This window comes from Ochotona princeps, chromosome 6 (assembly GCF_030435755.1).
Source record: "Ochotona princeps isolate mOchPri1 chromosome 6, mOchPri1.hap1, whole genome shotgun sequence".
In the NCBI taxonomy this organism is placed as follows: domain Eukaryota; kingdom Metazoa; phylum Chordata; class Mammalia; order Lagomorpha; family Ochotonidae; genus Ochotona; species Ochotona princeps.
The window spans coordinates 9,394,838-9,416,392 of NC_080837.1; the positions used below are offsets into that span (position 1 = coordinate 9,394,838).

The following is a 21,555-nucleotide window of genomic DNA, read 5'->3' on the forward strand; positions in this document are numbered from 1 at the left end:
TGTCCTCCCCCTCCAGTGTGGCTTCTGGAAACATGGCCAACTGAGCAGTTTGTTATTCCTCAGGATTCCAGGGGCTGTGTGGGGCTGCTGATATAGCTGCTGTATCTATCCTTTTAATAGCTCCCCTAACATCCTGCTCCTCCAGAGCTGCTCAAGATGAACCACACAGGGACAGGCGTGACCACGTTAAGGGTAAGTGCTGTCAACGATTTGCATTTATCTGAAAGAATCTTCCTCCCCAGACACAGAAGAAGCTGGGTAGGACTTCGCACATCCGAATTTCCTCTTCTGCTCACATGCCCAACACATGGTATTTGCTTCTTTTGAAAGTGATCAATTCTAAAGAGTCCTTCATTCAAATCGGTTGTGGTGCAGTTGTGGGAACCTGAAGCGGGGAGTCAGTGATGGGATTAGATTCCACAGGGAGCAGGGGCAAGGACTGTGGCAGGTGCTTCTCTGTAAAAACAGCACAGACAGCAGGAAGGGCACCGGCCCAGTGGAGATCAATCACCCTGGCAGACACAGAGCAGCAGGGACAGGTGCTGTGGCATAGCGGGTAACACTGCCACCTAGGCAACCAGCATCCCCAAAAAATGCTTATTAAAAAAAAAAAGGTTTACTCATTTATCTTGAAAGGCAGACTGGGATAGAGACAGATCTTTCGCAGGTTCATTCCCCAAATGCCTGCAACAGCCAGGCTCAGACCAGGAGGAAGCCAGGAGCCAGGAATTCCATCCACATCTCCAAAGTGGATGGCAGGGGTCCAAGGACTACAGCCTCCCTCCACTGCCTTCCCAGGCACATCAGCGGAACAGGATCAGAAACGGAGCAGCCAGGGCTCAAATCGTTGCTCTGATAGTGCAACACGTACAGCCCAAGCAGCATCTTAACATGCAGTGCCACAATACCCACCTGCCTGCCATCTTTTAATTGCATTTCTCCACGAACATTTTAGGTTCCTTTCAAAAGCTTACAGCCAGTGGTGAGACCACATCCTGGTTTCCTGAGCAGAACACCCTCACAAGTGCTGCTTGAAAACATGTTTGGCGGGCCCAACACCATGGCCTAGCAGCAAAAGTCCTCACCTTGAATGCACTGGGATCCCATATGGGCACCGGTTCTAATCCTGGCAGCTCCACTTCCCATCCAGCTCCCTGCTTGTGGCCTGGGAAAGCAGTTGAGGACGGCCCAAAGCCTTGGGACCCTGGACCCTCGTGGGAGACCTGGAAGAAGTTCCTGGCTCATGGCTTCAGAGAGGCGCAGCACCGGCCGTTGAGGTCACTTGGGGAGTGAATCATTGGACGGAAGAGCTTCCTCTCTGTATCTCCTCCTCTTTGTATATCTGACTTTGCAATATAAATAAATGAATCTTAAAAAAAAATGTTTAGCTCCCCACTCATTTTTCTGGAGAAAAAAATGGCTACTCTGAGCTGGCTTATTCCATGCAGCCCAACCAAAAGCCAACGTGCCCAAGATTCCATCATAACAGCTCCCCTTTGCAAAAGCATCTTCATGTCACATTTTTATTTTAATGATGCATCTGTTGAATATCTTACATGATCTTTCAACTTCACAACACTTCTTGCTATAAAAACTAGATTGATTTTTTGCAAGTAATTGTGCATGATGCATGCCCGAATCTTAGTCCCACTCGTGGATACAAATGGCTTCAAGTGAATAAGATTTTGTGTTTCAGGTGGCTCTGGAAATTAGTGGTCCCGTGAATGCGGATCTCAATGACACCAATTCAGCATATCTTAATAGTATTACAAGAACCATGCAGGGCTACCATTTGATACACACCAGTGTGGTTGAGCATCAGGAAATCCCACCCATAGCTGCAATAAGAAAGCATTGGTGCTTATCTCAATCAACACTAAAAATAAAATTGCTGGGGCTGACTCTGCTCATAACCATGTCAGGAACATTCCTAGTATCAGGATTTCAACTTCTGTGTTCACTTCTCGATGCTGCCACCTGCCCATCATTCAGGTGATGATCGAGACCTTAATCCTGACACTGGTGACTGCTAACAGTTCAGACACTATCCCACCTCTCACTCACTTGAGACTGCAGTAGGCATTACTTCAAGTTCCATTTTACAGACAACAAAATCAAGGCTGATTCCAAGTACTCCGCTTAAAGCCATCCAGTTGAGGAAGTGACAAAGTAAACCAGCATCCATTTGTCCTCAAAACTAACATTAAATAGAAAATGAGAAATTTTCTTTTTAAAAGCCTTTTCCTGTATGATAACACCACAAGGGCTTGGCAATATAATCACACAAAACATGGAAGATCCAGAAGGAGTTCCTGGCTCCTGGCTTTGGACCAGCTCAGCTCCAGCCTTTGCGGCTGCTTGGGGAGTGAACCAGCAGATGGAAGACCTTTCTCTGTCTCTCCTTCTCTCTGTAAAATCTGATTTTCCAATAAAAATAAATAAATCTTAAAACAACTTTTTAAAAAATGACTGTTTTGGTGTAAAGAGCCTTCAGATAAATCATGGACTCCAAAAAAATCCATGCATGCTATGGAAATATCAGACATGAATCTAAAACTTATTTTGCACTAAAACCAACTTAGCATTGATTCTTTTTTTCACGCACGTTCTAGAATATCCTCAATGAGTCCAGACCCTTTTTCATTCACACAACTACAAATACATGTGGAAATGCTTAATAAGAATAGAATTTCATTACACAGAGTTTCAGTCCTTCAATGAACAAATTATGCAAGTTTTCCCCGCTAATCAACATAGGTCTATACCATTCTAACCATCTAAGTTCTTCAAATGGGTCCGCACAGTGTGACCACTCTTGGCCATGCTTAGATTGCTGCGTGCTTAGATTGTTTCTGCTCCAGTAATCAACATCATGACAGAATAACGACTGCATCACTGTTTTCTCACACTGAGAAACTCTTACTTTCTTAAAATCAACTGGTTCTCGGACTATTCGAGTTTACCCATTGTCATGACCTGAACTCACATTCCCACCAGCAGAGTGCAGACTTTCACAACAGCGCCTGTTGACAGCCACAAGCCAAGGGACAACACATGCACATATTTCAACCTTCCACTTGTTCCCTATGAATGAATCTACATGTGATTTTCCAGGGCTCGTGTTTATTTTCGTAATTACCGGTTTCCAAAATGTTCTCCCTAAGGTACTGGGCTTTTATTGGTCTCTTTCTAACACATTCATTTACTGATTTAAGTGGAAGTATATTTCATATTAACGCATCACACATTTTAAGAAAATGTTCTCCTTTAAGAAAATGTCATTTCTCTTGGGTGGGCCAGACCTTGAAATCTGAATTGCCCAAAATGCTAAGATATGCCAAGAGGAGTGCAAATGTATACCAATTCCCACCTCACTTACACAAAAGCTGTTCATGGAATCATACCGAATTTTAACATATCTCTTGTAAACCATAGATGGTTCTAATTTTTTAAATATTTAAATAACTGGGTGATCTTTCTTTCCTAATTCAGAAAATGTATTCCATTTAGAAGGACTACTCCCATACACACAGGTTTACATCGGAAGCTTCTGCTTGTTCTTTGTCCACTTTTTCTTTCTTTCCTTTGTTCCTATTCCCGATATTCCTGGGAAAGGGGCAGTTACAGGTTTCACTCCAGTGCTGGTCCTGCTAGCTGGGAAGTCCTGTACACCATATGCACTAATTATGACATCCCAGCTTACGCACACTCAGCGAGTGTGGCAGTCCCACACTCCATGGCTTTACCTTGCTCACGCCAGAAAGCTTGCCTTGCTGTGTTTTATAGTCACCACACATTCGCATCGATCCTATGTTCTGCAGTGTCATTGCCTGTCTTCCTCCTGTATCCGACAACATCCCCACAGGTCATTTACCAGCTTCCAAGGTGGGTCCCCCAAAGGTTCCTCAAATGATGTCTCTGTCTCAATTCATTACTCTTTTTGCTGTTGTTGAATTTTTGAATTTTATGGCACAATTTCAGAGAGACTGGGACTTCCCACTTCCTCTTAGTGTGCACCCCGGATTGATTTTCCCCATATTGTTACATTAGTATAGTCCTTCATAAGGAGTCATGATTGCATCAGTTTGTTGTTTAAGTGTGCCCCAACATTGCTGGTACAGACAAGGTCAGACAGTCCTGCATCCCATTGTCTACACATTTCCAACAGTTTCATTGGGAGTCCATCTTAGATTTGGAAGCACAGTTACATATTTCATTGTGTATCCCCCACATCTAAATATGGATTTATCTTAAAATGTGCATAGTTCTCTCTACCTCTGACAAGATCACTTAGGTAGAGTTTCAGGCTTGCAATTAAACTGTAGCTGGTATGCTGAAAATGCTTCTAGCAGGCAACAGTCACAGCTCAAGCACTTGGGTACCTGACACCATGTGAGAGATGCACACTCTGATGTCCAAGCTTCTGGCTTCAGGCCAGACTCACCTGTTACTACCACATGAGGATAGGAGATTTATATTCAGTCTCTCTCTCTTCCTTTTAAATAAATAGCTTAATGCTATTTTATTGCCTCCTGACTTACAGTAAGAGCCATTCCTGTGGCAGTACCCATCTACTGTTATTGTTTTTAAGGGTTTCCTTTTTTCTATATATGTCTATTCTGAATTTTCACTGTATTTTGTTTAAATGTGGATATAGTCATAGTATCTTGCTTGGCATTTGTTGTAGCTCCTAAATGTACTGCTCAGTGATTCACATTAATTCTGGAAAATCCTTAGCTTTTTCTGCTAACCCCCCTACTCTGTGTGATAGGAATGTTAATTGAGGTATTATATGAAAGGCAGAGTTACAGAGAGAGAGAGAGCTTCCATGCTCTGCCTCACCCCTCCCCTCAATGCCAGCAGCAATTGGGGGTGGTCCAGGCTGAAACAAACACTGGGAATTCCATCCAGATCTCCCCCTTGGGTAGCAGGGAACTAACTAACTACCCATCACCCTCGGTTTCCAGGCTCATTAGCAGGAAGCTAGATCTGAAGTGGAACAGCAGGACTGGAGCCTGAGCTCTCTTCTGGGATGTGGGCATCAATTCCTGTGCCTCCCTTTCCTATTTTTCTAACACAGCCTCTATGCTGAATTCTCCGTAACTTCTCTCAATCTACTTCCTAATGCATGAATTCTCTAGTCATACATTTTTTGCAGTTACTTAGTTCATCCACGGACCAACTAATTCTGTTGAATTTTCAGTGGTCTAATTTCCTAAGAGATGAGTTGGGTAAAACGATAGCCCACCAGTTGGCTGGAGCCTGGGGACTGAGTAAAGACGCCTCACAAGGATCCATAATGAGCAGAAGGCCAGAGCTTCCTCTTCAGTTTCCCTGAGCTGACCAAGGATCCAGGTGTTCTAAGGGACCCCCAGGCTTCCCCAAAACACTAAGGTGGGGCACTCCTCCAGCCAAGCTGGAAGCACAACTGGTTTCAATGTGATGGAGATAATTAGCAGTAAGATGGGCCATCAGAGTCACCATCAGAGAACTCTTATGAGCCAGGCAACAGTGAAGTTATGGGTCATTGACTGATTTTTACTTTAACTGATTTTAATATGATGACCCCACACACACACATTCTTGTGTGTATTGGCTGGGCAAATTGCTCATTTTTAAAATGTTTAAACCAAACCACTTTCTTTTTTCAAATTGTAAATCATAGCAGCTGGCACCACAGGATGGCCAATTAGAGACCATTCGTCTTCTAGAAGAATGATTTCATCTTACTGTTTCTTTACAAAGCCGCCATTTCCCAGGTTAAAAAAGCACTCCAAACTCTTCATCTCCCCTCCTTCCAACCCACAGGGGAGTAACAGATCACCCAGGGTCCTGCCCCTGCCCCACCAACAGGAAGGGAGAGCCCAACTCCTTGTACCGATGAGCTGGTGCCAACTGCTGGTGAAGGCGGATGGAAGAGTCTGTTCTTTAAAATCTCAAATCTCCCAAAGGAATCAAAGAACTGGTGGGGAAATGAGAGCGCAAATAGAAGGTTTTGTGTCAATCCAAGATGTCCAATTTAAACAGGATTTCTGGAAAGAAGGATTTTTTTTTTTGTTAAAACAAACTATTCAACCTTGAAAGTCACAGAGCTTCTAGACTGAGTGGGCCCAGCACAATACGGCTAAGCACACCCACACTGAGGACAAAGAATGATACCTCGCGCTCTGAAACAGGGTTGGCCATTCACGAAGGCAGAAGAACCTGACAGTGTCCAAGTTTCTGCAGTCAGAGTCACAAGGCGGCGTGGAAGGCCATGTGGGCATGCCAAGAGTCGCTGCTCAGTGTCAGTCAGATGAGGATTCCGAAAACCTCTCTTGCATACATACCCTGTCTTAGGCAGTGCCTGCCACATCTACAGGAAAATGAAGGAAGAACCAAGAAAGGAACTCAGGGACCCGAGGCATCTACAAGTGGATCTTGATCGCAAGCCCTGCTTTCCTGAGCAGTGGTGAGGAAAGCCATACTGCGAAGTCTAGGACCAACCAGTCTCCCTCGGAGCAGGTACACAGAGCAGGTGGGCCAGGCAGTGTTCAACGATGCCAAAAAATGCAGCCAAGGAGACTCTAAACGGTCCCTTAGAGAAGTTCTATGGTTATGGGTGGCCAGCAGCAGAGTCCAGGTCTACTCAGGAGGAGCAGCCGTTGCCTGAAGGGTGCCCGGGAACCCAGCAGCCTGCGGAAGGTGGTGCCCAGGTAACTAACCAAATGCCCAGGACGGTAGATAGGTCGGAGCACTCAATTACGTATCTCAGCAAAGACACTTAGAGAAAGAGTTTCCTCCATTGTCTGTTTAGATGATAAAGCGACTGCAATAGGAAAACGACTTACAGTGAATTCCGGGCAGAGTGGGGCCTTTGTTGGCTCTGCACTCCAGGCTAACAGGCTGGCAATGTGGGTGTTTATCTTGCTCAGTTCTCTCAAGAACTTCACAAGGTATACATTGTTATCAAAGCATGGGTGGGTGGAGCCTAGTGGCTAGAAAGCCATAGTATGGTGATATTCCAGCACAGAAGCAGACACACAGGGAAACCCAGAACTGCTTCATCAAGCGAGAACAGGACACCTAGTACTCTGGTGGAGCAAGGACCCCATGGTTAACTGCAGAGCATTGCAGGCAGAGCCCAAGAGCAGCCCACCTGGAAAGTGTCTGAGCGCGTGTGGTCAATGAGGCTGGCAAGTAAACACTCCCTGCCAACTGCACTAGAGACCTGACAGTCAGCGCACAATCACTTTGTCAAGTGAAGTCGATAGCCCAGGAAAGATCAACCTTAGAGTATGTTCTTAAAATTCCCTGGACTTGTACTTGACAGAAAGCATGTGAATTGCCTATGACAAAGTACTTCCAAAAATTTCCAGGAAAACTGAAGTCAAACGTAAGTGTATTTTGGCACAGGAAATTTTTAAGAACACATGCGTAGGTCTCTGAAACATTTGTGGGAAAATGTGTACTGTCACAAAACCTATGCATGGATTCAAATTTATTTCTGCACCAAAGTAAACTGGCTAATTCCATTTTCCACAGGCTCTTTGATGTCCCCTCCAGTGGTGTTTAGAACCCAAAGAGGAGAACTGCTAAGCATGTAGAGAATGACATCTCATGCCACACCTTTCCTTAGCATTACACACACCAAGTTTGACTTCATCAACTGTCACACTCACTTTTGTCATGGCTATTAAAAACTCTCTTGTGTGGCAGATGCTGTGGTATAGCAAGTTCAGCTGTCACTGGGGAGACCTGCATCCTACACATTGGAGTGCTGGTTCAATCCCAGCTTCTCTGCTTCTAATCCACGTACCTGCTGGTACAGCCCAGGAGGCAGCACATGGTGGATCAAGTGTTGGGACCCTGCCATTCAAGTGTAAGACCTGGATGGAGTTCTATTATTTTTTTTTTATTATAAAGTCAGATATACAGAGAGGAGGAGAGACAGAGAGGAAGATCTTCCGTCCGATGTTTCACTCCCCAAGTGAGCCGCAACGGGCCGGTGCGTGCCGATCCGAAGCCGGGAACCTGGAACCTCTTCCGGGTCTCCCACACGGGTGCAGTGTCCCAATGCATTGGGCCATCCTCCACTGCTTTCCCAGGCCACAAGCAGGGAGCTGGATGGGAAGTGGAGCTGCCGGGATTAGAACCAGCGCCCATAAGGGATCCCGGGGCGTTCAAGGCGAGGACTTAAGCCGCTAGGCCATGCCGCCAGGCCCAGAGACCTGGATGGAGTTCTAAGGCCTGGCTTTCGTGTGGCCCAGTTCTGCCTGTTGCAAGCATTTGAGGAATGGAAGACTCTCTATCTCTCTTTTACTCTCTGCCACTCTGCCTTTCAAATAAATAATCTTTTTAGAAATAAATAGCCTTGCATTACATTTGTTTAACAATCACAACTTCATTGCAATTATTAGGTAACTTCAAGTAAAATCACATTGTAGGTTATTCCATTAAAAAGGGGGGGGGGGGACAGCACAGTATTCTAGTGGCTAAGTCCTCACCTTGTATGCACTGGGATCCTATATGGGCAAAGGTTCTAATCCTGGCTGCTCCACTTCTCATCTAGCTCCCTGTCTGTGACCTGGGAAAGCAGTGGAGGATGGCTAAAAGTCTTGGGACCCTGCATTCATGTGGGAGATCCAGAAGAAGCTCCTAGATCCTGGCTTTGGATCAGCTCAGCTCCAACCACTTGACCACGTGGGGAGTGAACCAGCAGATGGAAGATCTTTCTCTGTGTCTCTCCTCTCTGTATAACTGCCTTTCCAATAAAAATAAATAAATCTTTAAAAAGTCTTGCATATTTGTACATACATTAAAGTCATGAACGCAAAATAAAAAAACTAAGGAAGTAATTTTGTATTAAATCTCAGGCCAGGAAAAAAAAAGTTGTTTTTTTTTTTCCCCATGAGGAAGAGTTGGTGAAATCTGAATAAATGCTATGGATTAGATAACGCTATTGCATCCATGCCAACTTCTTAATGTTGACCATGAAGAGCAGCTTTGTGGGGGATCGGTCTTATTCTTAGGAAGTACTCACTAAAGGATTTAGATCTAAAGATACATCAGGGACTTGTATTTAGCTTCATGGGTAAGACATTAGTTAAGACATCTGCTATGTCTGTCCCAAGTTGGAGTGCTTGGGTTTGGCTCCTGACCCTGGGGGGCAGTGCTGAATGCTAAAGTGTTTGGATCTGTCTGACATCCACATGGAATATCTGGACTCAATTCCTGACTCCTGGTTTTGGACAGAAGCAGCCCTGGTTATAGAGTGCATTTGGGGAGTGAACCAGCATCCAGAAGAGCCAGTTCTCTCTCTCTCTCCCCCTCTCCTTAAATAAAAAGACTTTTTGAATAATGGGCACCCTGTCTTCCACACACTCTCAAATGGCAGAGGAGTGGGTTGCAGAGAGGGAGAGAAACTAACAAACAAACACAGCAGAAGGTTAAGGATTGGGGATGTGGGTGATGAGGACACAGGCACGCAATCATTCCAGCATTAAAAAATTACCAAGAACAAAGGAACTGTGTGGTGGATACAGCTCTTCCCTGGCTTAGGATTTGAGAGACTTGATTCATTCAGTGGTGTAAGCAGGCATTATTCCTACCAGGTCTTATTCAAGCAGCTGAACAAAACAATCAGAAACCCGCAGCAACATCTTGACCCAGGGGCCATGGAGCCACTCAGAGGCCTCTGGAAAAGTGCCAGCTTCCCTTGGTACACACTCCCCCTTGCCCCACCTCTCCCTCCACCAAACCCCCAAAGTTGCTTTTGTGGGTGAGTCAGGAAACTCTCGCTTCTCCTTCCTCCTGGCTCCCACACCCAATCCATTACTTGCTTGCATGAGTTCAGTTGGGTTCACCTCCTAAACACCTCAAGGATCCTCCATCTCTCTCTTCATCCAAGCATGCCTGGATCAGGCCGCTGCAGGCCCTCCCCTGAGCTGCCCAGCAGGACCCTGCTGGGTCCGGTTGCCATGAATGCCCCCCTCACTCGGCAGCCAGAGGGCGCTTTCCCAAACCTCGGGTCCTCAGAAGGCTGCCACGGCATCCCGCTGCATCCAAAAACAAAGATTCCTTTCTCTCCAAATCCTCATTTTAATGATTTCCTCGTGCGTGTGATTATTTAATAAACGGCTGACTCTCTGGCCACACTGGAAAGACCTGTGAAAGCACAGGCCACGCCCAGGTTTGCACACCACTGTGAGCACGCAGTTGGCATTCAATTAATATTTGTTTAATTAGGTGGATAAGCAATTAAAGTAATGAATGTCTGGCTCGGCCAATGAATGCAGAGCGGTGCCATTCACTGCCACCAGGGACCTAGGGGGAAGGGGATGTGCAGGAGAAGAGGGCTTTGCAGAAGCCACCGCACAGTCTGCAGCCGACCCACAGTCTGCAGAGCTGACGAGGACATGACACACCCTGGAGTCCCAGAATGCGTCCTGCGTCCTGAGCTATCGCTCAACCAGGGCTCTTTGTCTGGGGGAAGAGCAGGAAGGGTCCACCTTGTCCCGTGCTCACCCATGGGAAGTCAGATATTTGCATAAAACGGTCCCAAGGCCGTCTAGTTACAGGGGGTTGGTTGACCACAGACTTCATCAACCTGCTCCTCATGGCTGTCAGGCATCCTTTGTCAGCTGTCGGGGCAGAATGGGAAGTTTTCTATTGCAAAAAAACGCTTCCAGGGGAAAAAAAAGGAACACAGCTGTGATCCCAGTTCACATTCCCTCATTTTATCCTTTGTGGGGGGAGGGACTTGGAATCCGTCAAGCACAGCAAATCAGTGCAAGCGATTCCAGACCATGCCTCATCTCCAACTGCCGATGTGACGGAAATGACATCGCCAACCCCCAAAGAATCCTAATAGGCTTCTTGCAGTTTGGCTCCTTCCTGCTTAACATCCTTCCTGAGTTTCATCCTCACCCCCTCAGGCTTCTTGGCAGCTGTCCTGTGGGGGCAGGCAGTGGGCACAGGAGTGGTGTTGCCCCTCGGGACACCTGTGTCCATTCTCAGAGTGCCTGGCCTGAATCCTGGGAGGCAGTGGGTGATGGCCTGAGGCCTTGGGCCCTGGTTACCCACACGGGAGTCCTGGATGAAATTCCCAACTTGCTCCTTCAGCCTGGCCCAGCCACCAGCTGTTGCTAGCACTTGGAGAATGAAACAATACATGAAAAATCTCTCCACCCAGATCTCTATTGCTCTGCCTTTCCAATGCAAATAAAAATAATTTTTAACAGATTTTTTTTATTGGAAGGTTAGATTTATAGAGAGAAGGAGAGACAGAGAGAAAGATCTTCTGTCTTTTGGTTTACTTCCCAAGTGGGTGCAATGGCTAGAGCAGAACTGATCTGAAGCCAGGAACCAGGAGCTTCTTCCAGGTCTCCCTCATAGGTGCAGGGTCCCAAGGCCTTGGGCCGTCCTCTACTGCCTTCCCAGGCCACAGGCAGGGAGCTGGATGGGAAATGGAGCAGCCAGGACACAAACCTGTGCCTATATGGGATCCCAGTGCGTGCAAGGCACTGGAGATTTACCTATTAGGCTACGGCACCAGGCCCAAAGAAAAATAATTTTTCAAGTAAAAGCCACCATGCCTCTAGACATGATTCATAGGAGCCAACATTTCTTGGAGGCCATACTCCAGTGGAATCCTCGGATTTTTTTCCAGCTGCCACTGTCCAGGTGCCTACAAAAAGCACTTGTCCCAGCAGATCACCTCTCCATGACCTTTGGGGCAGGCTCAAATATTTGCTGTGAGGGCCGCCCCACGCACTGTCACAGCACCCAGGGGTGCCAGCAGCATCCCCACCCTGTGGAACTGTGACCACCAAGAACAGCACCTGAGCAGCCCTGTGTGTCCACATGTCTGGCCTCCGAGCCCTGTTTTCTCAGATGCCCAGCTGTGCCATTCAGGGAGTCGATCATAAGAGAGTGAAAACTTCTTTGTGTAACTCTGAATAAAAAGAACTGGAGCACAAATTAACTAAGGGCCCCTGCTGCCCTGCTGTCTGGAACTCGCCTCTTCTATTGAGGGCTAGGAAGGGCAGCCATGCACCTGTCCTGGCCTCCTTGGTTACTGAACAATTGCAGTGGCTTTTTTTTTTTCTTTCCCTGAGCTGCTGCTGGGACAACTGGTACCAGACAAGAGCAGGCAGGAAGCAGTCTGACACTCCCAAGTGGGCTCAAGTGGGTCACTGCAAATAGATTGTTTTTAGCCCTGGGCAGCTTCCTTGGTGTCTCCTCCCCAACCCTGGACATGGCACCCCTGCCTACTCCCCTATTCCTTCGCCACTTGGACCTGAGCAGAGAGCTGCAGAAGAAAAGCTGGTATGCCCCAATCAAAAGCAAGCCCTTCCACACTCCGTTACAGACACCTCCTGAATCTGTACGCAACACAGGACTAACTACCATCATTTCTGTAGAGGCACAAAGAACATTTAGGGAGGGGAGAAATCACCTTGCCTCCTGCTCTCCGGGCCAGGCTGAAAATGGTTGCTCAATCCAAGCAGGAGGCATGGACAGTGGCCAGAGGCTGCTGGGTGAGGCGGTAATGGGAGACCCATGGGAAGAACTGAATGGGGGAGGGAGAGGGCAGAAGGAGAACGGTGGGATCTGGGCTCTGTACAGAAAGCACAGGGGAGCAGCGAGACAGCCTGGCCAACGTGACTGGGCCCCTAAGGACTGAGGCCTAGCTTCTTGTGCATGCCCTTATTTACACAACCATCACACAGGAAGGTGGATTCTCGACTCCAACACCCCTGGGAGGCACACGGCTGCCCTAATGAGCTCATTCATACACAGCCCCTAAAGGTGCTGGCACTCAGAATTCACATCACATTCATTTTGTTCCAAAACCCAAACACATAAAGGACTCTCAAAAGTTGAAGGGAATAGGCATTAAGAAAAAAAAATAGGGGGCAGAGTGCAGTAACTTAGTGGCTAAAGTCCTCGCCCTGTATGCTCTGGGATCCCATATGGGCACTGGTTCATGTCCCGGTGGCCCTGCTTCCCATCCAGCTCCCTGCTTGTGGCCTGGAAAGCAGTCGAGGAGACGGCCCAAAGCCTTGGGACCCTGCACCTGCGTGGGAAAATCAGAAGAAGTTCCTGGCTCCTGGTTTTGGCTTCAGATTGGCTCAGCCCAGGCCACTGCAGCCACTTGGAGAGTGAATCAGTGGATGGAAGCTCTTCCCCTCTGTCCCTCCTCCTCTCTGTAGGTCTGACTTTGCAATAAAAAAATAAAATAAGTAAAATTAAAAAGGAAGAAGAAGGAGTGTGTATTTTGAAATGTTGACACTGAAACACATGTCATTCTTTCATTGCATTGCCCACGAACTTTGTGACAGTCCCTCGTGGTTCCATGCGCTGGCAAATGGGCATTATGGAAAGGCTTCCGCTTGGGAGGCAGCACAGCAGGCGCTGGGCTGCCCTGGGCTGGATGTACTTCCTTCTGCCACGGAAGGAGGCACAGGCACCAAAGGAACTACCAGACAATTTACTACCTTCGTCCAGGTGAGAGGAAGCTCACCAGAGACACAGAATAGCCCAGGGGGCCCTAGACACCTTTACCTGAGTGATGGGCTCAGGCTGGGATGCCTTGGTGGAAGAAGAACACACCCTGGGACAGAAAGGAGGAGTTGGCAGGGAGAGGAGCTGGACAAAGGGCAGGTAAACAGTCCATCACACCCAGAACAGGGACACCACACAAGCAGAAGCCCTGGGTCATTCCTCAAATAAAAAGTCCTGTGTGAGGATGGACATGGGGCTCAGACCTTGGCTCAGACACCTGTGGCCCACAGCAGAGCAGGGCCCCTGCCACCCAAGTGGGAGACCTGGAAGCAACTCCTGGCTCCTGGGATCAGCTCCTTTGTACCTTCTAGATCTTTCAGGAGTGAACCAATAGACATTAGCTCTCTGCCTCAAACAAATACATTTGAAAGACAACAATAGAAGGCTCTCCATGGTCAGCTGGTCCAACAACCTGACCTACTCTGTAACAGCTCCTAGCAGGATCTGATTCAAAATTGCCTAGCCTTGGGATCAGCACTGTGTCATGGCCAGTCTGTGACACCAGCATCATATGTGGGCACTGGTTCAAGTCCTGGCTAACCCACTTCTGATCCAGCATCTTGCTGATATGCCTGGGAAAGCAGCAAAGATGACCTAATTGCTCAGGCCTCTGTAACCATACAGGAGGCCCAAAAGAAACTTCTGGCTCCTGGATTCAGACTGGCCCAATCTTGGCCATTCTGGCCATTTGGGGAGTGAACCAGCAGATCTTTGCCTCTCTCTCTCTCTCTCTCTCTCTCTCTCTGTCTCTCTCTCTCTCACACACATACACACAGTCTGCATTTCGAATAGATAAATAAATCTTTTCTACAGAAAAACAGATAGTATACTATATTGTTAGGGACCAATAACATGGATGACAAGCAACTGTTCCACACAGCAATTTTTTTTTTCTCAAATACATCCTATCCTTCATTGGTTAGCTGCATATATGAAAGCCAAGGAGGGCCCACTGTACTACCTCACCTTACATGAGGACTTGAGCATCCTCCAATTCAAAGGGCAAGGGAAAAGAAGCCATACAGACAGACAGTGATATAGTGGCCAGAAGCCAAGCTTTGGAACTCAGGCAACCAGTCCCAGTGCTCCACAATCTGGGACCCAACCTCCACCAAGAAAAACCCTTAGAGAACCTGGACAAAGGCTGTGCACATGCCCTCTTCATGTTCTCCAGGCCACACGTCCACCTGCACTCTCCCGGACACTTCAAGTTGCACATCTAACACTGGCCTGCTCCACCTGCACCTGCTGTCCTCCCCTCACCTCCCCCATGCCTCATCCTCTTACACCATTAAACCTCAGATGACTCCACGCTGAGCAGGACATGAGCTGCCCCAAACACGTCTCACACCCACCTGTCCCTCTGCCAGTCTACTGGCACCCCTGGCCCCGGGCAGCACCTTCTAAGCAGAGTCAGGCAGCTTTGCCTGCCTATCTCCAGTCTTGCTGTTCTCCCAGTGGCCAGAGGAAGCATGTGAAGGTGACTAGGAGATCATGCCTGTCCCCTACCCAAAACCCTTCAGTAGAGTGTCCCTGCTAGTTTGATGTTAAAATCAAAGCAGAAGCCCCAAGCCTGAGATCTGTGTCTCTCCATCCCTGCCTCTTCTCACACCACTTTCTCCCTCATTGCTCACAATTCTGCCTGGCTTTTCTCAATCTTGGGGCCCTTGTAGGGTCTCTTGCCTATGCCTAAAATGCTTTCCCATGTATCTCTCTACTGCCCTGTGCATGACTCGGGAGCACAAGAGGCCTTCTCTGATCTTCCAGTGACCTTTGTACAACCTCCCATCTAAATCAGGTTGCTGGCTTATGTATCTCCAGGTGTCATTTCTTCGGCATGTGTGCCTTTTGTATGCCTGCTCGCCCTACCCCACGATGACGGAGCTACCCTGACTATGCTCACCACAATAACTCCAGAGCTTTGGTCAGTTCCTGCCATGCAGGAGTCACTCCATACACATTAATCAGAAGCATATTCATTCATAATTGCTTAGATTCTGAAGCAACCAAGATTTCCATTATAGCAGATAAACAGATCAATGAACTGATACATCCTGAAGATGGAATATCATGCAGCACCAAAAAAGTGATGTACCTGGCCATGCAGGTGAAGGAAGCCCCTTGGAAGAGGATGGATGTGGAACAGTTCTGCTTTGATTCTGTTTCAGTGGCTGCCACCAAACGCCTGAGGCTGGGTGCTTCTTAAGGAAAAAAGGTTTGTTGAGTTCAGAAGTCTGGCAGGTGCAGAACACAGCGCTGGCATATGGTGGGCTCCAGGGAGGGGTTCACAGGAGGTGGCATCCCAATGATGGGGACCAGAGAGGTCACAAGGTGAAGGGAAGTCGGGGAACCCCAGGGGGTGCCAGGCTTGCTCCTAACAGCCCAGGCCTGCCAGACCACTTCACTCCTCTCCAGCCCTGCCCCTCCAAGGACCCACCACCCCTCAGAATCACCACAGGAGCACCTACCAAGCATCAAAACACATCCAAACCCAGAGCAGGTTCCCACTGCCTGAGGTTCTCAAACAGGCCAAACGACGGACAAGAAAAACAAACACAACAGAAAAGAGCAGTAGCAGGTGGTACGGGATTTTCAGGGTGCTGGGAGCACCCTGCTTTCACTCAGAGGTAGCAAACGCATCACCACACATGCTTCTGCTCACACAGAATGTACAACAGCAAGACAACTCTGAGTCATGGACTTGGTGGGACCAGGCTGTGTCCACGTGAACCCTGTTGACTATAATGAAAACACTACTCTGGGGCTGGTGGAATGACGGTGGAGAAGGCCTGCCTGTGCGGGGGCTGCATCTTTCTCTCGGTGTAGCTGTGAGCCTCTTTCTGCTTGTGATAACCACAGCTTTTCCATGTGCACACACACACACGACAGGAGCACATCCACCTCAGAGGGCCCCGCTTCCTTCCTTCGGTTCAGGCTTTTCTTCTGATGGGAGCCAAAAATGCATTCAGTCCATCGTTGGGTCCCTGCCTAAAGATACGTGCCTAAAGAGCAAATGTGACAGATTTGACAAGAAAAAGGAGGCCACGTGCTTTAGATGCAGGTTACTGGCCAGCAAAATTGATGTTTCCCTTCATGCATGGTATTCTACCGACCCTCAGAGTCACACTTTCAGCATCATGATATGGAGATGTGTGCTGCACCTGATAGACTTGAAGTAGCCAGAATTTTCCACTTAGATGGACAGACAATGATCAAGTGTTCTTGCAATAGGTGGGCTCATAGACTCAATCAAAGATGGACCAAGGGCCCAGGGCAGTAGTGGCCTAGTGGCTGAAGTCCTCACCTTGAACGCACCAGGATCCCATATGGGCACTGGTTCTAATCCCGACATCCTAGCTTCCCTTCCAGCTCCCTGCTTGTGGCCTGGGAAAGCAGTGGAGGACGGCCCAAAGCCTTGGGACCCTGCACCCATGTGGGAGACCTGGAGGAAGTTTCTGGCTCCTGGCTTTGGATCAGCACATACCGGCCATTCGGTCACTTCAGGAGTGAATCATTGAATGGAAGATCTTCCTCTCTGTCTCTCCTCCTCTCTGTATATCTGACTTTATGATAAAAATAAAATAAATCTTTAAAAAAAAAAAAAAGATGGACTGAGCCATGCGTTCAGTTAACCCAACTGTTCTAAGCCTACAGGAGGCTGCACAAGTTATAAGCCACTATGCACCTCTGTAAAGCTCTAATCTACCCCACATTCCTAGACACCCCAGTGGGCTCCCAAGAGCATGGCAGAGTCTACCCTTTGACAAAGAGTCCCTATTTTCAAAAACCTATGCACCCAACTCCCAACCCCCAGCTAGTTCAAAATGCCCTTTGCTGAAGTCCCTAGGGGCTAGGAGCTCTCAAGGCCCATGTCAGAAGCTATCCCCTAGCAGGCTTCCTCCCAAGCCCCACTGGGACACAGGCACACCCAGTCCACATCCACCGCCTTCCAGCCTTGGTACACAGTGACCTGTGCTTCCCCTCTCTGGCTCAGGCAGGGTCCTCCTCACTTCACATCACCCTATACCCTGCACCGTGGACATTCAATCTGATCATTGAACACACCCAAATGTCCTTCCCTCCCTCTATGGCAATTTCCCCAAGAGAATTTTACCGTATGACACAGTCAATTCCAAATTTAAATGTTCCACAAAGACCATAAACCTGACAGGAACTGAATAGACTAATTGGGTCCAGGGGGAAGAGAGTGGAATTCTCAATCTCTTAAAATGCACCTATGAGATCCTTTAACTTATGCAAACCATACTTGAGACTGCAAAGACTCATGTCAGAGGATGCCCAGAGAGTGCATAATTCCTAAGAATCACTCCTCCGAATGTGCATCTGATTCCCTCAGGATCAAGTTCCAGAAGACAGAGTTAGAACCACAGCATTGGGAAACCCTTTTAAACCGGGCCATGTCAGAGAAAGACCTCCGGTCATGCTTCAGCTCACTCAAATCTTCCTAACTTTAAATCAATCAGGCATGTTGAAATGCAACCCCCAAAGGTGGAAAAGCAAACAACACACACACACTCACAAACACGTACAGGACTCTAGGACTCGGTTCTCGCTGCCCAGAATAAAGATCAGCCTGTTGGACAGTATCCTCACCAAGCACCAGGAATGAGCCTTCAGGGACTGGCGTGCTGGCTCAACTGGCTAATCCTCCACCTCTAAGCACAAGCATTCCATATGGGCACAGCATATAGGATGAGATGGGAGTAGTCCTGGCCGTTCCACTTTCCATCCAGCTCCCTGTTTTTGGCCTGGGAAAGCAATGGAGGACGACCCAAAGCCTTGGGACCCTGCACCCACATGGGAGACCCAGAGAAGGCTCCTGGCTCATGGCTTCAGATCAGCTGAGCTGCAGGCATTGCAGTCATTTGGGAAATGAACCAGCAGATGACAGATATTTCTGCCTCTTCTTCTGTCTGTAAATCTGCCTTTCCAATGAAAATAAATGAATAAAAAAGAAAGAAAAAGGAGAGGAGAGGAGAGGAGAAAAGAGGAGAGGAGAGGAGAGGGGAGAAATAAACGCCCCTCCAGTAGGAAGCTGCCAGTGTCACAGTAGACAGGAGCTGAACTCAGGATCACTGCTGCAGAACTGGCCAGGAGTGATGTTTATCTTCCTCCAGAGCCTCTTGCCTCCAGGAGAACTGGGAACATCCTCATCTGAAACCCCAACAGGAGCTGGAGGAGCAGCCGGCCAGAGGGCTGAACCTGGCTGGGACCCACCGAGAGGGTGAAGAACCCAGCTCCATCTACCATCGCCTGGGCATCAGGGTGCCCAACCTGTACCCCAAGCACATGGTCCTAATGGTGCGGGAACAAGGAGGCCAGGCAGTGGGAATGGCAGGTAACTGGCTGTGACCAGAGCAGCAAGACATCAATGTTACAACCTCTGCATGCATCCATTTGGACGTTTGGATGTGTTTATCAAGCTCCTACTCTTTGCAAAGCAGCAACATTTAGGGAGGCAGGTAGCGGGAGGAAGGAGAGGAGTTCACAGAAAAGTCAAGAGTGCAGTTAGCTCAGCTCCTAGACCTGAAATTGTTCTCCTCCTCTCCCACTCCGGTTCACACAATTAGCTGCAGGCCTCAAGATTCAACCCTCTGTGCGAGGCAAGAACAACAGGTCCTGCATGCTACAGCAGGGAGTCAGGAGGGGTAGGATGCTGGGCTCACAGCTGAGGTGAGCCCCTCAAGGAAGTTTCACTTGAAAAATTCTCACCATGCTCAAGACACTCTCTCTCTCTCTCTCTCTCTCTCTCTCTCTCTCTCTCTCTCTCTCTCTCTCTTTCCACCTTCTATGTCAACAGACACACAGTCCGGGCAAGCTGGCCAGCCAGGTACTGACACCCCACTACCTTGCACCTGCTGCATTCAGGTCCCTCAAAGTCCAAGGCACGGCGTCCATGGGCTCTCCACCATGGTCTTTGTACAAATGGAATCCCTGTTCAGTCTGAACTTTTCACCTGCCCAGTGGTTGCCTTCCTTACTCTGCGTCCAGCCTCCCTTTCCCATCAGCTAGAAGGAGTTGACAAGCTCAAGGTGCAAAAAATCCAAGACGATGGTGCTCCCTGGCTCAGCACCTTTGAATGCTCCAGCAGGAAACAACCCAAACTCCTTAACCCACTCTGGGTAGCCCCAGGCTCCGTCCAAACAACTCCACAGCACATCCTGCCAGCTCCTTCTACACCCCAAGGTGTCTACCATTTGTGCCCTCTGCACATGCTTAGCCCAAGCCCCCCACAACCTGTGCCTGGGGTTCCAGCAGTCCCTGGCTCCTTAGATTCAAACCTTCCATTTCTTCAAAGTCCCATCTGCAAACGTCCCCCGCCACCGCAGTAGTCGGCAGGGACCTTGCAACTCCTGACTCGGGTGGACGCTCCTCTTTGCTAGGCATTCACTTCTCTGTCCTTCCTGAGTTTTCCAGAACTGGCCAAGGCGGCTCTCCCGGTATTCACTTCCTCCCAACCCCCGCGGGAGCCCGAGCCACCTGCCGCGCCTAAAGCAATCAACTGAAATGTTCCTTTCTGCACGCGCCCAACACACTCAGGGGCTAGGGAACTTTCTCCCCAGCGCAACTCCAAACCTGGTCACCAGTCCCCCATTCGGTCCGGACAGGCTTTCTGATTTTGGATATCTCTCACAGCGAGAGAGCAAGGCGGATACCAGTCTCCCTCCCCTACTCCCTCCACCCTCACCACCGGAAGGCACAGGTCAGCCTCCTGGAGGCAAGAAGAAGCGACCTGGGGCAAGGCCGGGCGCGCAGCGTTGCGAGCGAAGCACAGGGTACCAGGATCGGCGCTCAAGGGGGCGCGGCGGCAGGGCAGGGGCGAGTTCGTGTACGGCTATCCTGTTGAATCCCAGTTCCAAACTTTTCCACGCCTCAGCCGCGGAGCTCGCGGGCGGAACGGCAGGGTTGAAGAGATGCGTGGGCGGGGCACCCCACAAAGCGCCGCTTCTCGGAACCAGAAAGGCTCGAGAGCGCCGGCCCCGCGGGCTCCCGAGAAAGCGAGGCCAACTCAGCGCGCGTCCCGGCCGGCGCCCGCCGCGACCAAGGCGGCAGGAATGGAGATGCGGCCGCTGGTGCTGATGCTGAGGCGGCCGCGCGGTGACAGCCGCTCCCCGCCCTCGGCGCCCGAAGCCCGGAGCTGAGCTCCACACTCCTCCGGAGCGCTCTGGCACCCGGGGTCAAGGGCCTGCTGGCTAGCCGTTGGGCGGTCGTGGGTGCGGCCGCTACTCACCCGGAGGGTTCACGGCCGCCGGGGTTGCCATCTTGCCCGGGACAGAGCAGCGCGCGCGGCGGGAGGCGGCGCGGAGCGGGGCGCGCGGCCGGGGACCCGGCGCAGGCCCGGGCGCCGCGGCCGCCACACAAAGGACGGCGCGGGCGGGCGGCGCTGCCTGGGCTCCCCGCCGCCGCGGCCGCTCGCCGCCCCCGCCCCCTCGGCTCCTCCGCCCCTCCTCCGGCCTCCGCCTCCCGGTTCAGCCTTTGTCGCGCGGTGGGGGCGCCGGGCCCGCCGCTCCCCGGGCCGAGCCGTAGCACCGCGAGACTTGGGGCGGCGCGCAGGGGGCGGGGGGCTGGTCCCGGGAGCTGAGGGGATGTGCAGGTGCTCGGGCTGCCCTGGGCCGGGGTCCACGGGTGCAGCCGTGGCCGCGCTCGCTGGAGCCCAGTGCACCCCCCACCCCGATGCAAACGACGCATCTCTAGCAGGGGAGCTGCGTGTCCCCAGGCGAGGGGAGGGCGGGGGGGACAGTGGCCGGGACCGCGAAGGGGGCGCGGTCTATTAGGATGCAAGGGGGAACGCGGCAACGAACAAAGGCGCCCCAGTGCTGCCCACTTAGCATGCCAGGCCCGCACGCCTGCCGATGCCCGGCGCCCAACGGCTCCCGAGGCCGTCCTGGTCAGTACAGCCAGGCACCAGCAACCGAGCCGTGTCTCCTATGGTCACGGCAAGACGTTAGTTGCGTCGCCAAAGTGAAAGCTTTCAAAAGACTTTCC

General features: G+C 50.0%; 1 protein-coding gene across 4 annotated transcripts in view; it reads right to left on the bottom strand.

Moving 5' to 3' along the window:
- The window catches only part of ARNT2 (aryl hydrocarbon receptor nuclear translocator 2), a 160,225-nt gene extending 139,220 nt beyond the window's left edge, over positions 1–21,005 (bottom strand). For 3 of the 4 annotated variants that reach the window (XM_058665317.1, XM_058665316.1, XM_058665318.1), the window contains exon 1: positions 20,801–21,005. In XM_058665317.1, the coding sequence (XP_058521300.1) occupies positions 20,801–20,831 (31 nt within the window). In that variant the 5' untranslated portion in view covers positions 20,832–21,005. The remainder of the gene's footprint in view (positions 1–20,800) is intronic. The other variant, XM_058665319.1, reaches the window with a different exon arrangement.
- Between the last annotated feature and the right edge of the window lie 550 nt (positions 21,006–21,555).